General features: G+C 39.4%; 1 protein-coding gene across 3 annotated transcripts in view; it reads right to left on the reverse strand.

The window, feature by feature from the left end:
* The window catches only part of LOC132915484 (cardioacceleratory peptide receptor), a 40,403-nt gene that overhangs the window by 7,812 nt on the left and 4,788 nt on the right, over nt 1–27,803 (reverse strand). For all 3 annotated transcript variants that reach the window (XM_060975321.1, XM_060975320.1, XM_060975319.1), the window contains exon 3: nt 3,441–3,576. In XM_060975321.1, the coding sequence (XP_060831304.1) occupies nt 3,441–3,576 (136 nt within the window). The remainder of the gene's footprint in view (nt 1–3,440; nt 3,577–27,803) is intronic.

The raw sequence follows: 27,803 nt of genomic DNA on the forward strand, positions 1-27,803 counted from the left end.
GTACGAGACAACAGCAAACGAATGTGCAATAGAAAATAAACACAATCGAATACACAGAAAGAACCAGCTGTTGTGGATTTGAAAAAATTAAGTAAAATTCACGATTTAAATACGAGTAATTTGTGATTTAATCGATTAGACTCGCCGACATTTCCTAGAAATAATATTTCATATAAATAAGAAATTGTATATGGTGTCAATGCGTTATATTGTTTTAATCGTACAACTTTTACGTAGTCTTAGATAGCTAGGGAACGTTGAAACACATATTTTACGAATAACCTGTGATTTTTCGTGGGACGAGAGAAGAGCCATAAAGAAGTGGTTTAAAGGATATCATATAAAGTGTTGCTAGCCTGGAAGTGCCATTCGGTTAGCCATAAAAAAGACCCTCGAAAGTAAGATTTCATCTTACGAATTCCCATGCGAAACGATCGGGTCTCAGATCATACATTACCCCTGATATTGAAACCCGATTTGGATTTATCGCCCTATAATAACGCGGATTATGCGGCCGATCTTTGCCAGCTCGACGAATTAATCGTGGCGGCTTGATACGCGATCGACCGCGAATTTCCTTACATTTCCGTACATTTTTTATCATATTACACCACGTTATTTCCTCAAACTCGGTGAGAACTGTTACGTCTTACGCTTCTTTTGTAATTTATCGGCTTGGGACGCGCGACGGAAGAATAAAAATTGCGCTCGAATTTGAGTTTTACGGCGTGCCCTTGCGATTGCACGCGTTTCTTTTACGACAACGGATCAAATGCCGCGGTTGCCCGCTCGTAAACGAGCACGGTCGTTTACAGATTTCGTCGACGCCCAGCCGCCGCCATCAGCTGCTTAATTGCGGTCTCTTCGTTGTCACCGTATTCGCATGCAAATGTCGCGTCCGACTTTACGAACCGTTCAGTCGACAAAGTTCCGTTCCCGATTTTTTATTTCACACGCAAGATGAGATTCTTCGCATTGTCCGTCGAATTATCTCTCGCCGACTTGTTTGTCGGATACCTCATACGCGTTATACAACCAGTAGATAATTTTTTACGCGTTTAAACGACTTTCAGCTCGAGTCCCTTAATCCTCGGTCACTTGCATAAGGAGATCCCTAAATTTATCACGTTCCCTTTTTCTTCACGATCGACGTGTCTCTCTTCGCGTTATTCCTTAAACCCTATTTTTTCCAGACCGCTCCTACTCGTTGAACGACAAATGCACCTTTTCTCGGTCCGATAAAACCGTTCCGCGAGAAATATACTCTGGAACGATAATACGAGTAAAATACGAACGATTTCGCTCCACTTCTTTCGTTTTCCTTCTCTCTTCGACTCGAGAAGAACGGAAGCTGAGCTTTCGTTTTCCGATATACAGGTATGTTTGTGCATTTACGAGAGCGAGGCGGACAATTGCCGCGAAATGGGAGAGTGTTTTTTTACGTTCGTCCATTTCTATGGCATAAAATGCTATCGGCAATATTTTGGTGCATTTTCTAGTGTGCAAATAACTTTTACAAGCATCGTTCCGGAAATCTATCAAAAGGCTCGCGACAAATGGGACAAAAGAGCCCATCGAATCGTTATATTCCATAGCCTGTTACCGTCTGATGTTTCGATTGCTTTTTATTTCTACCTGCTTTCATTGTTGCTAGTATAAAAATGTATAAATGGAAGGATCGGTAAAAAGGAAGAATACAACGCGAAAGAATACGAAGGAAAGCGGTAGTAACAAAGTAATGTCTGAAGTTATGGCATTTCATAAATCAGAGTGGAACAACGAAGAACAGGATAGATCAGTTATTTCGCATTATTATTAGGAATAAGCAAATAAATTCGTTCTGAGAGGGGAAAACTTCCTAATTCCTTCAGATGTGCGATCAAGTTGAATTCCCTAGGGATACTAATTGTTTGCTTCTTTCTAATGTACGGAGAAAGACTGTTGGTCCGCTGAATCGAGAACACGAGCTCGGATTTCTTGCTTTGTTGAACAACTACTTTAACCAATTAAGCTGTCCAGTTCATTGAATTTTTTCTGTCCCCAAGTCTGATATTCTGAATGGTTGACATTTGTACTAATACTATCGCAAGCAGTCGCTTGGTCGTCGAACTGTCCACTCCAAGCCATCTCGTAATGGGTTCGTAATGATTATTGACAGAATGCAAATGGTCTCGATGTATAAATAACGTTATTTTCGCTCAACTCGATAACTTATTCTGCTTTCGTTTCCACCATGATGAATATCCTTCGTTGGAAACTCGATTTTCTTCTAAAAAGCACAATATTGATAACTTTACGGTCGATGAAGTTCCCTCCGTGCTTCTTTCTACGAAACAATTGTACGCGAAGCAAATCGCGATACCAGATTCTCGTCTAGCTTTTGAGATTCGATCTACTTCGTGAAAAGATAGGATACGGTGCAATTTGAGAAAGCGCTTATATGATGCGCGGTATTTCATTTTGTTGTCCGAGGAAAGAGAGGAGAAGAAAGAAAAAGAAAGAGACCAGATACGGTGGTGGCCGTGAAACGCTTCGAGAGAGAACTAACGGACGTAGGCCACCTTGAAGTTACGACCGCTTGTGTTCGTCTTTGCCTTTGCTCACTGGCGCCGAGCTTTTCAACGCGAACAATGGATGCGTTTCGGGCGGATGCCGTGAGAAACATAATACCGGAGGAGGGAAAAAAGGCGGAAAGGAAGGATTTGAAAAGATTGAAACAGGACCGTTATAAGCGCGAGGGTCTCGAATGTAGGCCTCGAGGAGGTCTATGACTCGAATGTCGGATCAAAGTTCGCATAATTAGGTACGTTGTATCTCGAACATCTCGACGAAGCCGATGCATCATCGTTGTTTACGCCGAAGACGTAAAACGCGCGTGTAAATCTTTATAGCTCTGTAACTCGATTTTTATTCGCGGCATGTTTACATTTGGTCGGTGCTTCTCAAGCATCCGAAATATTCGCTGCTCTTTTTCAACGTTACAGCCGAGTCGTTTGAAAAATGGGAAATGCCGTCCCGAGACGTGTCAGACTTGAGAAACTTCGACGACAAAGTTACAAAAATACACTGGCTGTTTTACAACGTGCTTGACATACGACACCGTTTTACATGCGAATCGTCTTCGGAATATCGCTCTCGGTTCTTCCTTCTTTACGCGTTCGTTCGAATCGAGTGACATAAACGCCGAGTAAAATCATGGATGAAAGAAGATATCAGGTTGATTTAGCGAAATTCTGATAGAGAAGGAAGCGTTCGATCGGACCGTCGAATGGTGTTAACGTTGGTCTTTTGCACTCTGCCAGTTCGGCGAACGATCGCTTCGTCGAAATCAAACGCATCGATTTACCAAGCGCAAACTCGCTTCGATCATCGCGTAAACAGAAATTATCCCATATATCTAACTCGGATGAAACTTTCGAAACGAAAGTGGATCAACTTACCCGCAAACGCTAGCTGTTTGATAAAAAAATCCATGCGCGTCTTACGCCGTTTGCCCCACTGCAGGCCAATTAGCACCGCGATATTCCCGACGACTATCATCGCGAACAGCAGCCACAAGACCGTGAATTGTTCCGTCTGCAACAGAAAGAAAGGGGAACAGCGTGACGAAATTTGACGTGTGGAACGATGCTAGAGACGACGGCCGCAGTTGGAAATGGATCGTCGATGACAACGAGAAGACGTATCAGTTAAAAGGCCGTGTCATTTTATTTTCAACCATTCGTCGGACAGGAGATACGATCTTCTCGATAATTGACTCGTTTTGCGTGGGTGCACGGCAAAAGCGTCCTAAAACGAGGACTTTTCGTAGGGCCGGCCTGGTCGCAGCCTACCCTCGTAAATCAACGCCTATCGTACGGTGCAGGATATTTATTAGCGATATAATTACGAGTAAGAGGAACGTCACCGAGGGCAAAGTTTCGCAACGGCGACGATGACAACGAATCGCGGAGGCTTGGGATCGATATTCGTTAAGAATTAGCTCCGTCTGCCGGCGGCAGCCTCTTCAACGGAGATCTAGAACGAGGACCAATACTCCGAGAAATTTCCTTCGTGACAGGATTATTAAGCGAGCAAACGAGTAATTTGCAATGAACTAGCCGGGATTTAGCAAAATACAATACGGAATTGAGACTCGGATTCAGCGATCTCGCGGCCCACGGCCTGACAGAACGGTCCAAGTTTCCTTCTGTTACCGTCGAAACGCCAGAGACCCAATATCTAATTACCCTCTTCGACGGTAAAGGTAAACGCGCGGCAAAAAGTTTGAATGGTTTGGTCGATCGAACGAGATGTCCCTTTTTATTTAACTATGTCTGACGTGTGTTATACACAGTGCACGAGGTAATTTCGGTCTAATTAATTTAAGCAAGGTTAAAGTCTTCTCAATTACCGTTTTTAAGTAGACACTTGATATTCAGAATAATTTCTAGCGCCGACGTTAGAAAGTTCGAAGCTGCCGATGTCACGATTTATTAGCTGCGTTCGGACGACGCGCGAGGACGAGAGTTCATTCCCAGTGGTAATTCGTTCTATGTTCGGATGAATATCAGAAAAGAATTTCCCGTAAATTTTATTAAAATTCTCGAAGGTGTGCGCGCACGCGCGCGAGAAAAAGTAGGTTACGGAAATCATGAAGGACGTCGGCCCCAAAATTGAGGAAACTTCCGTGTTCCCGATCCGGCTAAACATATTTCTTCCCGTGTTCGATGACACTGGTCATTTATGGAAAATCGATGACCGATATCTCTACGTGTTCGCTCCGTAGCTTCGCGAAATTTGTCCCCCTGCCTTTCTGGATTCAATGACAGATTATTAGTTTCCATTTCGGAGTACGCCCATGTCGGAATCCAACTGCAAGGTGGGTGGATCGTTAAGACAGAAATTTATTGTTGTAGATTCCATAGGGAACCACCTGCGAGTGGCGAGCACGCACTTATGCCGTTTGCACCGCAGCTGCGCGTACGGTGCATCGTGCTGGGATTCATGCCCATCGAGTATACCGATTATCCCGCAGTTAAATCGGTTTGCCCACCGCCACGGTCGTGGCGTGGCGATACGTTCGTGCAAACTAAACTAAAGTTATTCCTGCAAATACACGAACCTCTTCTGGTACTTGGTGCAGACTGTGTTTAATCGTTTCGTAATTGGCTCAATCGCCACCGTATACATTCGGGTAATTACTAAATTTACACGCTGCCACCTGGTAGCTGGCAACTATTTGTCAGTCAAGCTGGAATCAATTATGTGTAGGTTGGCCAGCGCGAGGCCGATTAACAGGATGCCGTTATTTAGCTGATCCTATCCGCTCTGTTTCGGTCATGAATCGTAAATCAGCTTCAATTGGAATTCGAGGCGCGTTCGTTGCACGTGTCTGTACGAAAGACGTTTAATCGACCTAGCAAACTTTCGTTTCTCTGATAAAGCCGCGTGCGTTTGCCAAGGCCAGAAAAACTACGGAGCAAAGAAGTTCGCGTGGCTCTTCCCGGTACCTTCCTCTTCTTCGATTAGAATAGAAATATTCGTCTCTGTTCTTTATCCTTGAGAATAAAAGGACCGTGGGTGTCGCGTCGAATAGAAACTCGCTGCTATTTCAATTAGTTCATTCACGTTGTTCGTTACCCTACGTCAAATCTGATTTTAGTGGACAGACCCGGAATCGCACCACGCGTTGCAATTTATCGCATGACTGCAGAATCCGATCTGTGTAGGATCATCAAATTCTGAGATAATTTATTCGACTAACGTAATGTAACAATGCTAGAGCAAAATTAGGTTTTAATACTGCGAATAATGGTACTATTGTACCAAATAAATTAATACGTCGACGGATCGAACAATCGACTTCTCCAGCCGTGTATCGCGATTCGTTAGCGAAATTAAAATATATTCGATTCCTACCGCGCAGGTCTATTCCACTGTAATAACGATGAATGCGTGGATTCCACGTTATTGTCGCGAACTAATTTAACTTCCTTACCTCGTGCGTTTTTCATCTACCGCGGTCTCGCGAATGCTTCTGTTCGCAGGCTTTGATCGAATCAGCGGAATTTGAGATGGTATTCTTGAAGCAAGAATTTGTGGCATTCTATCGGCTAGAAATTAGTTAGGGATAATATCGAGAAACGCTGGAAGACGAGGTTGCACCGGAATGGCGGTGTTTTATACGTGAGCCAATAGGCTAAGAAAAGCGGCCCGTGCTACGTTATCCACGCCTTTCACATGGTGTCTCACCTGGATACGTTAAACTTCGTTTGCTCTTTACCTGGCATATAACAGCTTCCTATGGATCCCAGCTCGACTATTCGTCGACAGGACAGCTTCGTATTGCTTCGTGTAATTTATAGTTGTTTCGGTTTAACGTAGTCGCGGGATTAAAATCAGACCATGAAAAATACTTCTCGAGGACACGGTATAATTTTCCGATCTTCGGTTAAAAAGCTAGATAGTAGCTTTTATACGTAAATGAAATTGATACATATTTGCAGCCAGCGTATATTTTCGACGAGGATGAAGCTTAAAGTGATTCGATTCGCGAGGCGAATAAGATTTCCACGAATCCAGTTTAGCGAATTTTTCGGGGCAGATTCGTTGGAGGGAAGTTCACCGAGTAGGTTTCAAATCCGAGGATTACACGTTCCGGCCGGAGGGCACTTTGGTTCGGGTATTTCTTCCCGAACAGCAAATTACCTTCTTCCCATTGGCGAGAAAATATCGCCGAATCGACGAAAACCGAGGTCTGCGTAACTGCCACTCTCGCCTTCCTTTTTTTCCCCCGACACAGCATTAAATTTATGCTTCCAGATCGCGCGTGTGCCTCCAGCTCACTGCGCGCTCTCTCGCTCTTCTCAATAACAGAGACATGACAGGACAGGCAGTTGAAACGATCGCATCTCTTCATGCGTGACTATACAAGGTCATGAAACCATTTGAACATATTTGGGCGACATATATTATGTGTGTTATACAAGACATTTTGAAATATTATTAACATAATTATGAGTCTCGACTACCGCGATTACATCGTTTAAAACGAATCTGAAAATATGCCTAGATTATATCAATAAACCTCAATGTTCAGTGGGACGATATTTTACTACGAGTCAATTACGAATTGATTTCGGATTTATTCTTAGGCTATTATCAGCGTGAACACGCGCCGAAATGAAAATTATCGAGAAATCGATAACGTCAACCAAAATTTATGCTATCTTATCCGGAAATCAAACTTTACGAACACGGTGGCAAAAATATCTACAGCCACCGAGCTGGAGCGAAATTAAATATACATCTTCGAACAGATATATATATGTATTATTTTAAGGAGATGCACAATAAACAAATACACTATTTAAAATAACTACAGGCTCATGTTTCTGATATTATACGAAAAGCGGAATTTAAAAGAATATTTTCGAGGTTGTCTTGTTGTTATAGCGAAAAAATGGCAAAATTTGAAGAATGGGAATGACGTGTAATCGCAGCGGTACTCTAAAGACACATCAATGTTAGATTATAATATGTTGGGTGATATTACGTACATTATATTATTGGTAACGACAGGCTGTCCTACGTGCTCATTTGTAATTCTCGTCAATTAGGATATCGACTCACTTTAATGGAAAAGGGGTTCAGCGTATGTCAATTCGGAGAGCAATCTAAATTCTGATTCTGCAGATTGAATTTACATTTATCGATAAAAAGCCGAAAGCGAAAAAAAATTGGAACAGCTTCCTACACTTCGATTTCCTTTAAATTCCATCTTTCTGTACTGTTTCTTTTTCATGCTTGAAATTGCAATTGCAAATTTCGCTTATCGGGATGTACAATCTTATATTTTAGAACCGTGGTATTCACCTAGAGACCTAGAAATTATCGAATATTTAATAACGCTGGAATTTCCAATCGATTTCCATTGGATATTATAAATTCTTCGTGATTGCATTAAGAAGGAAATTATGTAACATAGTGGAAAGCAGGTGTACCAAACGACACCAGAAATTTCGCGAAATATATTAAAATGCGATTTATCAATGCGGACGTGTCTTTTCCTCTCTATTTCTCAGCTCCGTTATACCTTTCTTCCACGGAACGTCTTCTTCTATAAAGCTAATCTAGGATGAAGTAGATATATCGATTGTCACGGGTCTTGTTCTTGCTCCTCCTTTCTGCGGGTATTTCAGTAAGATTTTATTGCGATCGCTGCAGACGTGGAAATTTACTTCGTTCCTCCCTTGGTGATACTATTTAGGAAGAAATGTTCTTCGGCTTTTGCGAGACATTTGTCGGGAAGCTCCCTCGATGTGCGTGAGATTTATATTACGAGAGGTCGAGAAGTGCCACGAAGAGGTAAATTCGATTCGCATCTAGTATCGCAATACGTATAGGTCTTATTCGAACTGTCCCTCTCGTTGCTAAAGCGAAAAAGAGAAATATGCGAACATTAGTCTCACTTTATACGACGGCCTCGTTTGTCTTATTAACACCTCGTGTTCTAATAATATCGAGCTACCCTCGTGGCGTTGATTGCGAATTACATTCTATTTGAAATAAAAATTTAAAATTTTCAATTACATTTTTACATTTTTATATCATATAATTGAAAGACTCATAAGGCAGGGAGTTTCATAAATATTCTTTGATACGAGTTGAGCGTGACATTATTGTTCTTTTTCTTTTATATGAAATTTTACTATTGCAGACAAGATGGTCAAATATTTAAACGCAAACAGTAACCTGCACAGAATAAAACAATGCTATGTCGATATCGGTAAAAATCAAAACGAGTAAACGCGACGAGCGGATTATTTTATTCGATCTTGGACATTTCACGCTGTAACTGATCGTAATAAGACACTTTCGAGAGTGAGTTTTGGTTGTTTGGAAATGAAACTTGCGTGAAAACGAAAGGGTAAATCTAGGGTGAAACAGATATTCGGTGGAAATGTGATGAAAAGTTTGTTATTTAACTTCCGTCAACTATCCGTCGAGTAAGACGAATAAAGTATCCCAGCCGTGTAACGCACTCGTTACCCTCGAAAAATCTGATGAAACGACAATGCCCCCTAGCTCTCTTGTTCATCCAGAGAAATTGAAACGAAAAGTCAGTCGTTGACCTCTGTTCACGTGGGAGGAAATTCTCGTCGTTCCCTTCCCGACCATTTTCCAACGCGAGCCTCTGAATTGCTTCGTTACAGGCATAATCGCGATAGACCCTTGCAAGTAAGTATTTTTCATCCTTGTTTAGCAATTTATGCAACCTCTTACTTTGTTACTTTGGTGGTTGTATTTTAAACCTATTTAAAATAAAGTACACACGATAAGAGACACGAGCGGAGTTCAAAGAACGGGAGTATTTCGTTTAGCAGGAAATTTCAAGATTTAAGCGTTTATATTATTCAGTAAGATTTTCACGTGACCAGGTATTAAGTCGGACGTGCTGAAAATCTATGAATATTGAATTGAAAATACGAAAATATAAAATTTTCTCGTCGAACGAGTAATTTCGCAAGTTCTTATTTAAGACGCCACTTTTTATCGTGTCTTTCTATTTTTATGCTTTATATGATATAATTTTTTGTTATATCAAAAGCATGTTTGTCACAGAAAAAGTATACCGCAACGTACTATGTACGAACTAAATACATTTCTGTGTGACAGTGCTACCGTTCCAATGGTTGAAATTCTCCAATTCTAATTAAAGTTCTATTTCGTTTAATTTCCAATTGCAAATTGTAATCGATCACAGCTACACTCGATTACCATTTCTACGATGGCAGTGTTTGAGCGTGGGTCGCTCTCCTTTAAGCGCGATAAAACTGCGAAGTTCAGTCAGTCGAGAGACGATAACTCCATTGCTGTCACGGATCTTTTTTTTGTAAAACATGGCCCCATAAAATGCACCAGCGTTATGCTTTGTGTCAAATACATCCCTTTGGTACTGACTTTTCTTCGTTCCTATTAATCGGAGCGACAACGAATTTTAATCAAGTTAATGGAAAAGAAGGCTTTCCTAATCGTTCCTATATAATTTACGTACTTTCTTTCATTTTCATTCTACTTTCCGTCCGATTTTCATTTTGGTTCACGCAATCTTTTTTTCTCACGTACGTTCGTTCCTCCAATCGTAAATCGTAAATTGCGGCAAGCGGTTTTTGCTCAGCGGAGAGCCGTTCGGTTGCTCTTTAAAAATCGCGCTTCTAACGATCGAGAATGGCAACAAGAAATCTCTCTGATCTCATTTGGCCGCCGCCGTTTCTCCCTCGAGTCGTAAAGATTTAAAAAGTTTTTTCGCGTGCCGCCATACTCCCCGGCGCGGTACAGTAAAATCAACGTTCACAGAAACGAAAGACTTTTCTTTTGCGTAACCGCGTACATGTCTCCCCGTTTCAGATTATTCGTAAAAGTTCATTTTCATTTCACTTGGACTTGTCGTCGGGCAGAAAAATTAAAGAGTTCCGTGCAAGCTACGTTAAATTAACCATCAAGCTAATTACCGTGCATCACGGACACTTTTTCGATCAACATTTTCTCTCACAATGGAAATTATTAGGAATTTCGCACGTTGCCGTGAAATTTGGTAAAGTTCGTGAGATGCGAACGATTAAATTGAAATAAATTTTTTTCAGCTCCAAGCGTATATGGTGCGCGTACGTATTTCCGATTTGAAATCGTGTAAATCGCCAGTTGAATAAATGATAATAAATAATAATAAATAATAATTATTATAATAAATAACTCGTAACACTCACTTTAATTGTAAAAGTAATCGTAATTCGAGCTCGAATCAATCGTGTGAAACTTTATACGAACGTTTTTGTTGTTTCGTGTGTCCATATCGAGGCTGTGTATACACTTTATGAAATACGCTTTCTCTACGCACCCTGACTTGCTTCCCCATTAAGGTTCGGCTAGAAAGATGGTTGTCTGGAAACTTTTGTAGGCTACAGCAGTTGCAAACTCTTTGGGGATACGAGAAAACATAACAGGATCGAGTTTCGAAGAAAGAATGCTTTCTGCTTTTTCAAAACCACTTTACATCCATTCGCTATTGCAGAAAAACAAAATATTTCTTTTGCCTTTGTTTGAACTAGTCGTGCTAACAACGACACGTGCGAGCTCGAAATTCATTTTTCTAAATAGAACGTAACATGTGGTTTGGGTTACTACAGAGCTCGCAATCACAAGCTGTGTGCACCATTTCGGAAATGGCAAAAGAACTGTTATCTAATCCGCGCTTTCATCGTGCTCTGTTTTCAACGATCGTTCGATCTCTTTCGGTTCAGTCGTATCATGAGATACGTATACTAGAATCAAGTGACAGAAATGTATTTTGTTATTAAAATGAAAACGAAACGCGACCGCGATTTTGTGATGGAAGTTAATTAATCGAAACGATTGGAAATTTCGTCGCAAGCGCATCTCCATTCAAATCGTATCATTCGTACCTAACGTTCGAGATATTTCATGAAATTTATTATTAATTTTATATAATAATTTTATTGATAAGTCATTCGAAAAGGAAAACCGACTATCTCGTTACATTGTCCAGTCTCGTAATCTCACGGGAGAACTACAGTAACCCGGAAAATTCCGTATTTTTGTAAACATTGCTTATGGTTTATAAGGAAACCCCAAGAGAAGTACCGGACAATTCTTGTTTGCCACAGTTCGGCTCTTCGGGGTGAAAACACCCCTTAAAGGTAGACAGATGTTTCCCTATACTCGTAAGGTTGTGTTTTCTCGCATATTTTTCAGGCTAGGAATTTGGATGCGAGAAGGAACTACCGACGTCTGATGTTTTACGAAGATAAAAAATTTTGGATGTTTGCAGGTAAACAACGAAACTCCAAAGAGTTATTAGAGAGATTACGAGATGATCTCGCACGCGAAGTATGTTATTTCCTCGTCGATCACTAAACTTTGCAACTTCCGGAATTCAGAGTTATATACGTGTACTGGTGATTACATAATATACATTGCATAGATGCAAGCATAATTACGAAATGTTTGGATAATGATGAACGTGATGAGAACATTTCATTATCAACAAATCCTGTTTTGAATTCTCAATAATTTGTATATATGATAATTTAGATGGATCTTCTGAACAAAGTTTTAATTATGTCAATTTCAATTAATTTAAAGGAAATAATTAAAACGCTGTTCGAATGTTGATATTTCTCTCCCGACATTTTCAAATTAAATCTAGAAACTTTTAATACATCTCGTTTTAACGAAAACAAAAATTTTATGTATTTTCTTGTCCTCCATAAAGTAAATGTTCATCTCATCAAAAATCCAGGTTTATTAGAAATCTGCCTGATACCAGATACTAGGAAATTTGCATTCGTAAAAAACTTCTCTTCGTGTAGAAAATACTATCGGACGCGTGTCATTATATAAAATCAGTAATCAGATTGTGGGTTCACTTCAGTTATTCCATATTCCTGCAGACCCTGTTCGTTCCGGCAATATTCTGTCCTCAGTCGAACAAGATAGCTTTTTCACGATGATTCGAACGCAATCAGGATAGCATGCTGATCAGGATAAGAGGAATTTATTTCGTAGGATTTCTTTTAAAACGACGCGCGATCATCAAGAATTTGAAGCTATAGTCTCTAACGAGGTGGATAAAATCCATCGATAGTTCTTTTATGAATCTCGTGGCGATATTCAGAAATCCGAATTTAGAAAACAATTCAAAGATTACCGTCAAATTTGATAAATCAGACGCGACGTTTGTCTTCGTTACAATGATATAATGTACGATATTGACTATGCAACGCTCTACGCAAAGTTGTAAAGAAACTTGTGTCGAACACAGGGAGGTATATATGCAAATCGAAGGCGACGCGACGCGTCGGCGTCACGGAGAATCGACCATTCACTGTTCCATATAAGAATTACCTTCATAAAAAAATATAATCCGGGGTAATAAGAAAACGATAACACGGTTGACTTTATTGCTTCATAAACTATCGAATCGTTAAAATCGTTATATTTTGGCAGATATAAATATTCAAAAAGCAGAAATTGGCTGGCAGGACAGCGAGCTCGTCGAATAAGAGATCCCTCGATCATCTGGAATACGATATAACACGGTTGATTCTTTATCGATTATCCGAAACTCGGAGACAACTAACTTCGGTAACAAGAAAGATCCACGAGGACATTTATGAATATAGGTTCCGGTCGAGTGTGATTAATCCAAAATCAATGCCTGTCCGAGAGGAGGGGGTGCAATGTCACGTCGAAGGTCCAGGCTCCGTGGATAAACAAGTAAATAAAGAAGTTTCTGCTACGACAAGGCAGGAGGGGACGTCGTATTTTAAGATATCTGTCTAGGGATGTATACTTCGAGATCGGGGAAATTTTTCCGGCACGGGCAACCCCTGGTATCTCGGTTTTAGTCACGAATCGAGCGAAACTGGAGGACAAAAAGCTGGAGAAACGAGCGTGCTACAGCTTCGAGGGCTGGTAGGCACTTTCCTAACGAAAAGGGTTTGCCAAGATGTGGCGAAGAAATACGACCCTACTTAGCTCCCAGGTCGAAGCGGACCACTTTTTCCTTCGCGTTTTCTCGGATGTATTCTTGGCGCGGCGGGTGTCGCCAACGATTTATAACAACGCTAGTGACGATCGATCAGTGATTTAACGGAACGGAAGGTAAAAGCCGGTGGAATTTCGTTGATTTTGTCCGAAGCCCCGACTACGAAGCGCAAAGAGTTTTGCATTATGCTATAAAGAATCTGGTGAAAGACACTTTATCGGAAAATAAAGGTTTGTGCGAGTGATTTTTGTAACCATTATATTTACAATCGCGCTTGATCATTATTGAATCTGCGTCGTTAACCGTAAGTATTCCGATCGAACGCGGCATTTGAAATGAATAAATCAAATTGAGTAATTACAATTATCGAAAATATTCAAACAGAAAGTAGAAAAACAATCGTGAACAGTTATCGACAGACACGGTCGCTTCTTTCGAAGACGTTAACGAAGAAACTAGCATGTTCTTTGAGTAATAGTGACAATCAACTTACGATATAATTGAATTCAGCGAGAGAGCGAAGTGCAATCTCGAATGTGTTGCAGCAAACCAAGCTGAAATCAGAAAAGGATCAAGAGTAGCGCGAATCGATGCCGTACGATCCCTGTGGGAGCAATAAATCGCAAACGGGATTCCTCTGGATTTCTTCTGGTCACGTATGTGCAGGTGTCTATGAATTTTATTATAGTCGAATTCCAAGAACTCGAACCATGTTCGATAATGTGCTATTATCAAGGTTCTAGGATCCAGCTAATTATAAGTTGTAATTTAAAGTTATCCTCTCCTCATAATCGAAATCGTTAGAGAAATTCTTCGTCTGATATTTACGCATAAAAGGTATGACGAAGGAAAGATGAAATTTTAACTCTCGTCTAGTCTATTAAACTTATTCTAATTTCATTTCATTATAAAGTCTTGACTATAATTGAAACTAAACTCTTAAAATGTAATTTCCGACTATGAGTCTTTATTATAGGCGAGAATCTCTTTCGACGACTTTGTCATCGAACGACCGTTATTTTCTCGAATAGAGAGGAATAATCTGCGCCTGACACGGACAAATGAACGCAGTCTTTTTTAACGCGATGATTTACTTTTAGTTCGTAGAAATAGTAGACGTACTACTCGGCGTATAATGGAATAACAAAATAAATGGGAAAGAAACACGAAAGAATATTTACGAAAGAAGCGTTGCATAAAGCTTATTTTGCCACCAAGTCCATATAACATCAATGTTTTCGCTTTAACAATATCTCATCTGTTACAAAAGCACACAATAGAAATGCTCACTGTGCGAAGCTTCGAATAATATTAATATCGTGTTTTAACAAGAAATAAGATACACGATAATGCTTTTCAGAGACATTTAACATTCGCTATTGAGTGTTGCGTGGAATGTTCAAAATGTACGATGTTTATATTCCACTTGCTATTTCATCCTTTATTAATACGTACGAACAAATGTTTATACCAAAAGATATCGAAACACGATGAAGTGTAAAACAAGAAACGGGACCGAGAAGACGAAGACAATAAAGAGAAGATTAAATTTTGTGTTTGTACTCGGAACGGGGTAAAACGCGCGATACCCGTGAAGCGGATCACCTTCCACCGGAAGACAACTTCCGCCTCTGTTCGGGATGTAATATTCCCTCAAAGAAATTTCACAGGATTTGTGACCTGTTGGAATATCGATTTAATAAAACCGTTACAGAGTCAATGCACATATTTCCACCAAAAGTCTTAATTACGTTGGAAGACAAACTTTAAAGTTCCGTACAGACTGGGATATAATCGCCGACAACGTTATATTCCGACAGTCTGTTGCCTGTACAGATCTAATCATTTGATAGCTAGAAATCGATCATTTGAGATGCATCCATATTGAGATACAAGTCGCACATTCACGCCAATTTTGTTTGAGATATGGATTGGCCTGTCTTAGCTGCTGGTCTCGTTGTCGCATATGTAAAATGTAATTTTAGAATCGAAAAGGAAGAGGAGACGATGGTGGGAACGACGATGATGATTCTTAGATAACGGAGAAAGTTATGTAAATGGTTTAATGGCAGATTCGCAATTAGAAGAACGACGCGACTTTAGAAATTTTTTTAGAATGTCAAAAATCGACTTTGAAGAGATTTTTAATTTAATATACTCGGAAGTAACGAAAAGTAGCAGCAATTCTCGCGCGGTCGGGTTATTCTACCTTCGGTTCGTTTAACAATTACGTTACGGTATGTCGATACTGGAGATTTTCACATCAGCTTGGTGTGTTTATTTAATGTTTCAAGTTTACGTATCCGACGTAATTGCTAAAGTTCGTGAAGCACTGATTAATTCAATTGATAAATAAATCTGATCCAATTCGTAAATAAATGAATAAAACTGGAGATTCATTTGTTTAAAAAATGTACGTGTATAATTAATATAATAATTATTTATATATATATTCATTTAATAAAAGATAAACCGCGAAAATCAATAAACGAAAAGCAAATGGAATGCTTTTATTTCCATAGTTACCCGATGAATGTTTACCAAACCGAATGAGAAGCAAATGATAAACTTAATGTATCGATATTACGACATGAAATCGCATGAAATTAGTTTTCATTCAACTAAAATCAATAACACGGAGATCACGAGCTCTATGATTACTATGATTAAAGCCACGTCGATGCATTTTTGGCTTTCGATCAATTTTATGTATCTCAGTCTGTACGATTATCAGATACATTTTGTATAATATCAAACAGTTAACCGATCAGATTGCGATCTCTTGACGACTTTAACAAATCGCTGAAATATAACTTAATGACAATTGAAATACAATGCTGCCAGCGTTTATATCCCAGTCTGTACATACCTTAACGAATAGCTCGTATACGTTTGAACGTGTTTTAATCAAATTCTACTTGTTGTCAAACACGGCAATTATACTTAGAATTAAATTACGCTTAGAGTTAATTCTAAATTAATTTGAAAGCGGCGCACAGATTATACAGGTGACTCTGATCTAACAAAGGTATTAATTATCCCTTATACTCGCATTAACCATCGTTTATCGACTAAACTTTGATGTAAAAGGAAATTGGATAAATTACACCTGTTGGATGGATTCGCGAAATCCGCCTCTAAGTTATTGCGATACAACCGTGAATTCTCCATCGACGGGTTGAACGTACGAGGATAAGAAATGCTGTAATCTTGAAAATTCCAGCCTGTCCTTGCAGAAAAGTAGCAGTCATATATCAGTCGGCCGTTAAGATTACACGGCGCGTGCATCGATCGGCTTGCTGAAAATTATAGTGATTGCTCGGGCGGGGTGCGGGAAACGCGTCATTCCGCGTATTACGTATTCTCTGTTCGTCGCGACACTTTAGTAAATGCGAACCGACGATCCGTTTCAGGCAAATTCGGTGTACAGTCTGGGAACGTTACCCGGCTTCGTACCGTTCTGTCCCGAGGGACGCTAATGAGTATCAAAGTAGCACGGAATTTAATAATGTCAAATCTGAAGATCTTCCGACTAATACAGCGAATTTTCGATTAAATCACACGTTGCTCGATCCACGCTGTTTACCGTATAATAATATCGTAAAATAATATTCGATTGTAACGAAATTTTACGCGTGTTCGCCTCAATATTATGTATATCGTGCCGTTCCTGCAAGTTTATGTCGATCATCGATATAAAAAAAAAACCGCGGTAGCCGATCATTTGAATAATTATTTTAGACCGTATGAACATATCTAAAGCAAATTTATGTCTTCTTTTTTCTTTTTTTTTTTTCTTTTTGACAGTACTAATTCATTCGAATTCATAAATCATATTTCATATGCAATTAATTTAAAGATCCTGTGTAAACGTGTTCTATCAATTTGTTAGTAATTATTTCGAAATGACGAGAGGTCGAGATATGCACTGGCTAAAAATGAAACCGCCATTATAGTTATGACGATTATTAACAAGTAGTTTAGAATAGCGAACGTTTGTAAATCATAGCCACATAACACGCGGATGTCACGTAACGTGTCTCTCGATGACTGGTCGAAGTGGCAGTCGGTTAATAGCGCTTTTGTTACAGCATCACAGTTGTCGAAGTTTCCTGCATCGACGCGATCGTTCAAAACACGTCGATTCGATGACTGTTCCGGTACGTTCTCGTCGAATTTGATGTCTGTGATGCGATTCGTTCACGATGTCTGTCCAACTCCGGTAAAACGTGGCTGACGATTTTCTACTTAAGCGTATCCGTGCGATTCGAACGTGCCACGACGCTCAACATTAACGTCCGAGTTTAAATTGAAATTTTAAACGAGAAGTTTGATTATTACATTTGGTAGACTAAACTACGAATTAGCTGGAGTTTCGTCGTCGGCTATTCGCGTGACTTTTTTCGGATAATTTTAAGTTTCGGAAATACCGGACGATGATCGCATCGATGGCGTAGCACTTTCGAAGAACGATCTGCTAAAACTTTGGAAATGCCCATGTTGTTGACACGATCAGCTTACTCTGATCTTTCACGAAGCAAAAATGACAGAATTCCTAAAGTAAATTGATTGACCAACGCAAACACTATTATTTTCTTCGAAGATTCAAGGAAAGGCCAACGTCGCATCGTGATTCTTTTTCGTCTAGTAAACAAGCTGAAATTTTGGTATCTTGGACAAAATTGTCACGTACCGTATTATTATCTGTCGTTGAGACTCTCGTTTCTTTCTGTTATATAAATTTACAATAGCGGCAAACGAAAATTATTCGTTTCTTTTCAGAGACAATCTCGTTAAAATTTATCGCTAAAATTATTTGTTCAAACTGTGGACAAATGTATCACTCCGTTTCATGATCGTATGACAATTTCTCACGCGCGACGAAACAATTAATTGTCATTGATACGCATTCGACAATACGTAGGTACTTTAGTCGCAGCTAGAATTGATAGACATCAATAGCAACACGTGGTTGCCGCTATGTTCTGACAGCGACAATCCAGCAGGATTCAATAAGAGATTTCTGCAAAGAGAGATACCATTTTAATAACGATTCTAAAGGTGAACTAGTAGAATTTGAAATTGTATTATCCACGTGGGCGGAACAAAGCGAACCCAACTAAATATAGCGAATCCAAAAGTAAAATATCACGATAAAATACACGTAAAAAATTAATACATATATAGGTAAATACATGTATGTACAAAGAAAGAATGTATGGGATCAATTTGGAATCTGAAAGTGTGCGCTGTTAAAACATGGATTAAAAATCAGATTTACGGTTTTAATACAAGAGCTTCGAGTTTTAAAATTGTACCCCGTGTATAGCCGAGATAACTGCAAGACGTTTGACTCAAAGAAAAACACGAACGAAATTGGACCGTTGGTAATTCGATAACGAGCCAATTGAATTTGTGACACGTTCGTCCAACGACCGCTACCGACTCGTAAGTTTAGACGTAGATTACAGGGTGGTTTAGCGGCCAGCGAGAAACCATTAATTTCCGTCCGCAAAATCACCAAGTCCTCTGAGCGACCGTGTAATTAATTTTATCGCCATCATCTGCTCAACCGAAGCATTTATCGCGACCAGATTAACTCGCATTACCCTTGACTTACGATTCGCGTTACCTCGATCCGTTTGATCTTCGGATATCGCGAAACGAACAACATTCTACGCAAATCGAATATGAGAATTCAAATATTTCCAAGAAACTCCATAGCAATCAGGGATGAATAGTTTATACAGTCAAAAATATAATGTTTGAACATTTATACAAACGTTTCGCGAATATATTATATATTTTATACGAAACCTTATGCAATTTCATTAACGCTGCAGTAACAGATGTCTCTATCATTATCATATCGGTAAAATATGAAATATAAAATATGAATTTCAAACGAATTTCAAATTGTATACATTTATATGTATAACTGAGGAAGAGAGATACGATTGTATGTAGATTACAGGATATTTATCGCGAATATACACGTAATAAAAAATTCATAGGCACGATTAATGATTTTAAACGTATAGTCTGTGCTAAAGATGATTCCGTCAAATATTGTGATTTTCCAACATTACGAACAATCGATTACGTTCAGATTCTTTGGTGATTTTTCCAAATATACTTGCATTAAATATGTTGCAACTTCTGTATATTTCCATATACGATATCCAGATTCGTTGAAAATTTTAACGATATAATCACGATAATCGTGTCTTATTACACAGCGAATGACTATTTCGTATAACACAAATGATAAATACGTAAAAATATTCTGTTATATCTCTAGATATTTTCGTGAGTCATCGTATATGAAACTGTAATCGTCTTTATTCGATACGAGACGACAAAACTGTAAAATAAACTGTAAAACGATACATAACAGTCGTCCAAGTGTTTATTCGAAATTCGTGCTCCATTTTAGCTGTAGTGTCATTCGTTTTATGTTACTCGCGCGCGTTTCGATCCATAAATGATAGGTCTCGACTTCTCTGAATATTGATGCTACCAGAAGAAATAGGGAGCGAACGACGCGATCACGCATAATCACGCTTGACGAAATGGTACGATGATAAATTTCCGTGGCATCGATCGAAAATGAATATATATCGATAAATTACCCTTGCTATGGATTCGGCACAATTCGCCGTGTAAACTTTTTTCTTTTTGTAGTAAAATCACGCTAGTGTAGTTCGCTAAATTATTAAGAGGAGCAATAAAGCAATAAACAATAGAATATATGTACTTGCGCGAAATGCAGGAAAGGCAACGTGTCGTTAAGTTTCTGCGCTTTTCGCCGGTTTAGAATAAATTAAAAATAAACAGAAACAAACGGTGACTTGGTGCGTGCGTTGCGCAAAGTGCGCGTTAATAAAGCTGCATCTTCTATTTGTTTTTCTTCCGTTGCTCGTTTTTGAAAATTATGCCAATTCGCTTAAGTCTATTGCGCACGACGATATATAACGAATTCTTTTTTCTTTGATAAAGATCAAACGTAGGAAGAAGAACGGCCGCATAACGCGATATTTACGATATTTAAATTCAGTACGAGTGCGAAGGCGAGCGTCGAGGCACATAAAATTAGACTTCTAGTCGTCGTATTAAAAATAATGCGCGCATGTAGCGAGTGCACCGTAGACAGCCGAGTAGGAAAATATGCTTTTATAAATGATAAACGTCCGTGTTATCGGTAATTCGTGCACGCGTTATTAGTCAACCGTCACGGTAACGAATGAGCTTGTTTCCTACGAAAGGTAGTTCGACCGCGAACGGCTATTACCGCCGTAAAAAAGACAATAACCGATTCGCGAATTACGGATTCACGTCGGTCCTTGAACAGCGTTACATCGTTGTCTAGGACAACGTAGCCGCGTACAAATAATAGTAAAATTCGACCGCTCGTTTTTCTCGCGGATAATCAATACGTCGTTTACTCTGTCCATCTATTTATAAAATTCTATGTTCGAAGCCACCTTGGACAAAAATAGAAATAAAAAGTGATCGAAACGATTCCTTAGCGAATTAACTGAATGATTCCGCTATCAAATAATCGAACTAGCTGATAAGGAATAGATAGCGCGAAAGAAGATGTATGGCTTAGGGCGTAGATGAAAGCCGTGTCTTCTTTTTTCCCCTGCGTCTTAAGCGTCACCGGGATCCTCCAAGTTTTCTCCCAGCGATCGTAAACAACTCCATCGTGGTCTTCTATCTTCGGGATCACAAGAATATCCAGACGTGGTCTAAACCCGTAAAAACAACTTTAGGTCTCTGTGTTTCCATGGTTATAATGCATCGCAGCTTTATCAGATACTTTTGCAATCTTCTCTTATAGATAGCGGCGAAATCCTTCTTCGCGACATGTCGATGTTCTCCTCCTTAGCGACTTCGTTTTTTCTCTTCCACTTCTCATTTTCGTTATATGGTACGATGTTTCGTATCTTCCATCACTCATCTTTGTTACGTAGAACAATGTTTTTCGAGCAGTAGATTTATCGTTCACGTAACAATTTAGCCTGGAATCTATTAAACGCTCCAAGTTTCCATAAAAGTATATCAGTTCGTTACTAATTCATTAACCTAGAATATTCGGTCTGATTGATTCTTCTATGTATTTTTGTACGTAAAAGCACACAACTGCTATTCAGCCTCATTACGAGATTTTTACAGCAATGTGAATCACCGTCAAAGCAACATCTTCCTGTGTTGCTATTATCTAAAAACACGAACAATATTTGTTGAACGCAAACGTAGGATGTTTACTGAAAATGTCGGTACGTTGTTGGTGGACCAACAATGCAACTAGGGAAACAATGTATTTACCACGTTCTGTTGGAGTTGCATTTAATTAAGAAAGTTCCCGTCCTAATATGTACATCATCGAGCCCGTATAACTTTCATGACTCGTAAATGTTCACCTAGTAATTTTATCGTCGACCGAACAGTACGTCGCCTGGTTCGACTTTACAGCCAGACTCAGCCACCAAGTTTCCATTCTTATCGATATCTTAAAATGTACATAAAATACATAAAAAAGTACGAAAATACGTAAAGATTCGTAATACGTCGAGTATACTCGTCGAGCATTTACTAGACGAGAGGAATATCTGTCTAGGAACCAATTTATCATCCATTTGGCAAAGTTCGTGAAAATACGAATTTTTTGGGTTGGTAACTAACTCCGTCTCTTGCGGTCTGCCTTCATCGGATGGTGAAGTTCATACTAATCGCAAATGAAACGTCGAATCGAGTTAAAGCATCGACTAGATTCCACTTTTTGGAGCATAAGTCGTACGCTTAACCGCAGAAGAGTCAGCGCTTCGGCGAATCGTGTCGTTGGTAAAACTGAAGCGTTGAAGCCTCTGGTCGGACGATTGATTTCACAGTCAGTGAAATAAATTGACGGTCGGATCGTAAAAAATGGAAGGCGAAAAAGTTTTGTTTCGTGGCCAATGTCACAGCTACGATTTATAATTTGCAAGAACAGAAACTTCGAATCGTCAGTTTTGTAAGTCTGTTCCAGCTACGCTGCTTATCGCTTTTCTTACAAATTTCCTCGCTATGATTTTCATGACTGTGTAGTAATATAATTCGGTCATAATTGTGCGCAAGGGCTGTTCATCTTGCACAATATTTCAGGAAAGGAACAGTATTTTACGAAAGACTCGTTGTTTTGTGCGTAATCAACTGGCAAAAATTGGGGGCTACGGTAATTGCGTCCGTACTCGGAACAAGCTTTAAATTCCAGTTAATGGTGAGAGGCGGAAAGAGACTGAGAGAACTGAGCAGGTAGGTTCAATAGCGAAATAACACGATTCTATTATTCCCAGTTGTAAAGACTTTTTACATAAACGACTCGCGCGAAAGTATAGAAAAAGAAAAAAGATATTTCGATTATTTGGTATTTCGAAGAAGATAATAAATCGTTCGAAATATCGTTCTACATACGTACAATACGTACAATACGTATAATGGAATTTCGTTTAGTTGAATTTGATGGAGGGCAAACAGTTTATAAACTACCTGTTGTTAACAGTTTATAACTATACAGGGTGGTGCAATAGTCGTAGTACTACCGTGCAGGGGATGATTCTACTCGAAGAAATGTAAGAAAAATTCATGTGATATTTCTTTATCCGAAGCTTCGTTTTCGAGACGATCGACTTTGAGGATTCGACAGGTATACTTTAACCTGGCTAATTTCGACACGACCAAGAGTAAATAATCGACAGGGGGTTGAGCTACGTTTGAAAATAAGTAAGAAACGTAGAATAAAATTCTTTCATAAGAAACTTTATGCTTTTCGAGAAAAATAAATTTGAAAACGTATCGTGCGCGTATATCAGACCAGTTCGTAATTAAACATATTTGAAGTTTACCTTTTTGGAAACGAAGCCTTAAACGAAGAAATTTTATTTCGTACTTTTTACTTATCTTTTCATGTATAATAACCGCCTGTTAACTCGTATGCTCATATTTCGTCGGTATTTAACCGAGCTAAAGTATACGCTCGTGAATTTGCGAACTCAATTTTTTCAGAAACCGAGCGTCATATGAAAACATTTTATTCTACATTTGCGACTTGTACGTACGCTCTGTATATAACCGGTGTTCATAGAATTCGAAATTCACTGAATTATATTTTCATAATAGAAGGTCATCGTATTCAAATTAGTAAATTTACTCAGTAAAGACCCAGTTAATTAAACGTTTATCAAAGATTAGCATTTCAATAAATGGACTTGAGATAAATGGAATTTTGACGTAGTCTCCGAGCTGTTCATATATCTCGTTCCCAAAGATAGTATTCGAATAAAGACCGCTGGTCAACAACTGCTGACTTAACAAACCAACTTATATTAATGATTCGACAACACAACGTTTCTCAACGTTGAACGATTCAAGCATTTCACTTTGTGTTTGCACGATTCTACGTCCGTCCTTTCTCTCGCGCTATGTAATTCCGTCTCTTCTGTTTCCTGCTTTACCGAAGAGTCGTTTTTCAACGCCCGTTTTCCTAGCGACGAGGTTAGCCATCCTCGACTTGATAACGCATCAGATAGCGTCTCCGTTTTAATTACGAGTCATATACACATAGAAAAGACGAGGATACGATAAATAGGAAACAATAGGAAGATGTTTCACTAAAAACGATAGACGGATCAAGAATTTTCCACGTCTTTTGTGGAATCGTGTTGCGAGCTTAATTTTATCACCCGTCCGTTTCCAGCATCGCGTCAATGACCCCCTTCCTCCCTCGTTTCTTCTCCCACCTTCTTTCATTCTTTCGTCCTCTCTTTTACCGCGAACGCGCATTCCTAGTAAAAATAAGCGAGTTCCCATGTGGCGGGGTTTCTGCAATCAACGGGCAGTCGGTGGTGCGAAACGAGGCAACTCGTCGCGATGCTTTTACAAAGCGGTCGCGCGACTCGGATCGGTTAGCCCTGGACGTTCGCGGAAAGGAGGCAAGAAGCGGCGGGTAGGTGACGGGACGAGATTGCAAACAGCCAGGAAATCACCTCGCGGACACCGAATACCGACGCTTTAAATTGATCGACGCGCCCCAAGGGACTAACGATCCAGACACACGCGCCACGTCCCTCTTCTCCAGCCGAAATGGCCGATAAGATTTTATTTGCAAACGAGGAATTTGTCGGATACGAGTTCTGTTTTCATCGACTCTTTCGAAAAAGATAAACGGTTAAATTTTCCTTTTTTCCCTTTTTTTCCAGGATCGTGCAAATATAAAAAGCTTTAGACGAGACTGATATCGAGTATATGTACTTTGCCGTGACAATTTCGCTTTGCTGCTTCCTCAAACGTATCCTTTTTATCGTTTAGAGCGACGGAAGTTTGACAAACGTTGAAAACGAAACTCGTTTCGAGGATTAATCAAACCAACGAGGTACTCGGCAAAAAGTAATGTCGTGATAAAAACGCTGTAAACCAGAAGGTTGATTCTTCTTTCGAAAATTTTCGTCCGCTGGCAGCGAACGTGTTTAAAAAGATCTGTCTGGTAACGATAGATCAATCTACTTAATTTCGCTCGCGTTGATCCGTGGATCGTACTCCCACGCTGCGTCACACGTCTCCTGTAACATGTTGTAGCGATTTACGAGAGCCAATAAGAATCGTCCGGATTGGTCGTTTCTTTCGCATCGTATGTCCTTACGCGTAGAATGAAAATCATTAGATCGTTTGAGTGGCGTTCGTTCGGCAAGTAAATGGCGCGCGTGTGATTTTTTGGGCGGGCGCGAGACACGTGTCAAGGAAACGAGTAGAAACAGAACAGGTGACAAGAGGTCGGAGGCAGGTTCGGGGCTGACTAATTAACACAGAGATCGGACAGGCGCCCGTTTTAATTCGATCGTCGACGTTTCGTCGTGTTTTGGCTAGACGACTGACAACCCTCTTACGTGCCGTACGGTGCTCCATGAAATTTAATATGCGTCGATTTTCTTTCGAAATTTAGCCGGGAATAAAGCCTAGAGAAATACGACTTCCGAATAGTGGAATCGCAATTATCGGCGGACAGCGGCATTTCGTCGGTTCGTAAATTTCGACCCGACCAAGAATTTCATTCAAGAAATTATTGTAATAGTTACCAAAAATACCGTGAAAATGTTTCTAGTCGGAATTGTAGTTGGAAATACGCGCGTTCGGCTTTTACGTAACGAATATATCGTATGCTTATATTTGTACAGTTGCAAATTTGCAGCTCGCGGCACGGAGATATATCGCTTCTTTATCCTCGGCGACGAAAGATCTTCGGAGGAAGATTTATGTCGTCAGACATCGCGATGAAACGAAAGAAACACCACGGGATGAGAGAAAAACACGTATTCCACGTTATCACAGTTTTCCATTATGTCCCTACGAGGAGCACCATAAATACGCGTCTTGCACGGTTATCCTCTAAACTTCCCGTAAACTTTGTCGTAGCAACTCTTAAACTCGATGACGGAATAATAAATGAAAGAACCTTGGTATGATACGACAACGTTTCGATACGATCTTTTTGCGAGTAGACAATGGCTCCGTTTGACTTTGGTAGCGAATAAAAATCGATTTAGTCGATTTGCGAAATAAAAAGTATTGGCAACGTTTATCGAAGTGAACGCGGACGTAAGCGGCAATTAAATCTCGCAGGCTTAATGACCATTTGTCGATGACAGGAAGCTCGTTGGAAATGCAAATGTATAATATGCAAAGGAATAATATATAAATAACTTCTTTTTAGTACTTAAAAGTTCGATGTTTAAAAGTTGAAACGACCAACCAGATTAATGTTTCGACGTTGCAACGAAAAGTTACTTTTGCTCTCGATGTTACGATTTTTATTTTTCTTTATGTTAACCACGATTCAAGGGAAACTTTATATACGCACACGCGTATATGAAGTAGCTTTTTCCGCGTTAGAGTACATGTAGTTCTTAGTTAGCAACCGTGACCGAGCTGCTTTCCATTCTTTTAACATTTATCTTCGCCTCCAAATTTACTCGCGTGTAATTGCATCCGCTCCACTAATTGACGGGCAAAGGTAGAAATCGACTACCTTCGTTTCAAATGACCCGGTTACAGTGGGAAGTACATTACGTCACTTCATCATTTGAGAAATTGCCGAACGTTGCGTCCAAGTGTCCCTCGAGACATGTAAATGCACTGTTACGAAAACGTAAATACTCTCACTGTTCGTTGCTCTGATACCACTTATATTTTCACGGATTCTCGGATAAACTGCGATTAGGTCCTGATCGAATCCAAGTGGAAAGCAAAACTGGACAAACTCCAATTCTCAATAAATTAAGTAATTTAGTAAAATATGTAAAATAGATCGGTTTCGTTTGAAAAAGAAAAAAAAATGATTTTATACGATTAATACGATTTCCTAGAATAAATTAACGTTACTTTAATGTTAATGTTATTAACGAATAAATTTATCATGGCTCTTTCAGTCCACTTTCTCTCGCAGTGGCCCATTTGTTTTTTAAGCCATATTTAACATAATCGTGTAAATAACTTTTACTTTCATTCGTTCGAAATTGAACCGCAAACGACCATCGTTCATTCACTGACAACAGCATCAGCGATGGATTTGTATTCGAATGAAAATTCAGATCCAGACGAAAGAAATTCATATTTCACGATAAACACGTGGAATCTCAAAGGTTTCCGCTTTACGATCGAATAACAGCAACGACTCTTCTATGTATTTTCAATCTTCATCGGAATATCTATTGAAATATCATGGATGAAAAAGTTATATATACGAGACGATCGAAGAGAGACATGAGAAGCGATACGATGAATCTAATAGGCTGTTCGCTACATTTTTGCTACGGTTTTCATGGAATTACCATGTTTTCAAAGAAATCTCTCTACCATCCAAGTTCGCGTGGCAAGTGACATTTAAGTGGAACCTCTCTCTCATTCGCCGTCTCATTTACCTTTCTCCATTTTGTAATTTCATAGTCGCTGTTTCATTAATTTAATCGTATTGCAGAAATACATATACATACGTAGTATCAAAGATCTTGTTCAAACGAATTAATTTGTACTAAGAAACAGGAAGATTGAAATCTAATTACGTTACATTACCGTTCGATTAACTAATTTCCAACTAATTAACGAGTATTTATCTAGCACATGTTACGACGATCTGATACATCTGCTACTTAGACAATCAGGGAAACTCTGTGTTTGTAATCGGTTCGAGGGACAACAGTGGAATGTTGATGATAGT

This window comes from Bombus pascuorum, chromosome 17 (assembly GCF_905332965.1).
Source record: "Bombus pascuorum chromosome 17, iyBomPasc1.1, whole genome shotgun sequence".
NCBI lineage: Eukaryota > Metazoa > Arthropoda > Insecta > Hymenoptera > Apidae > Bombus > Bombus pascuorum.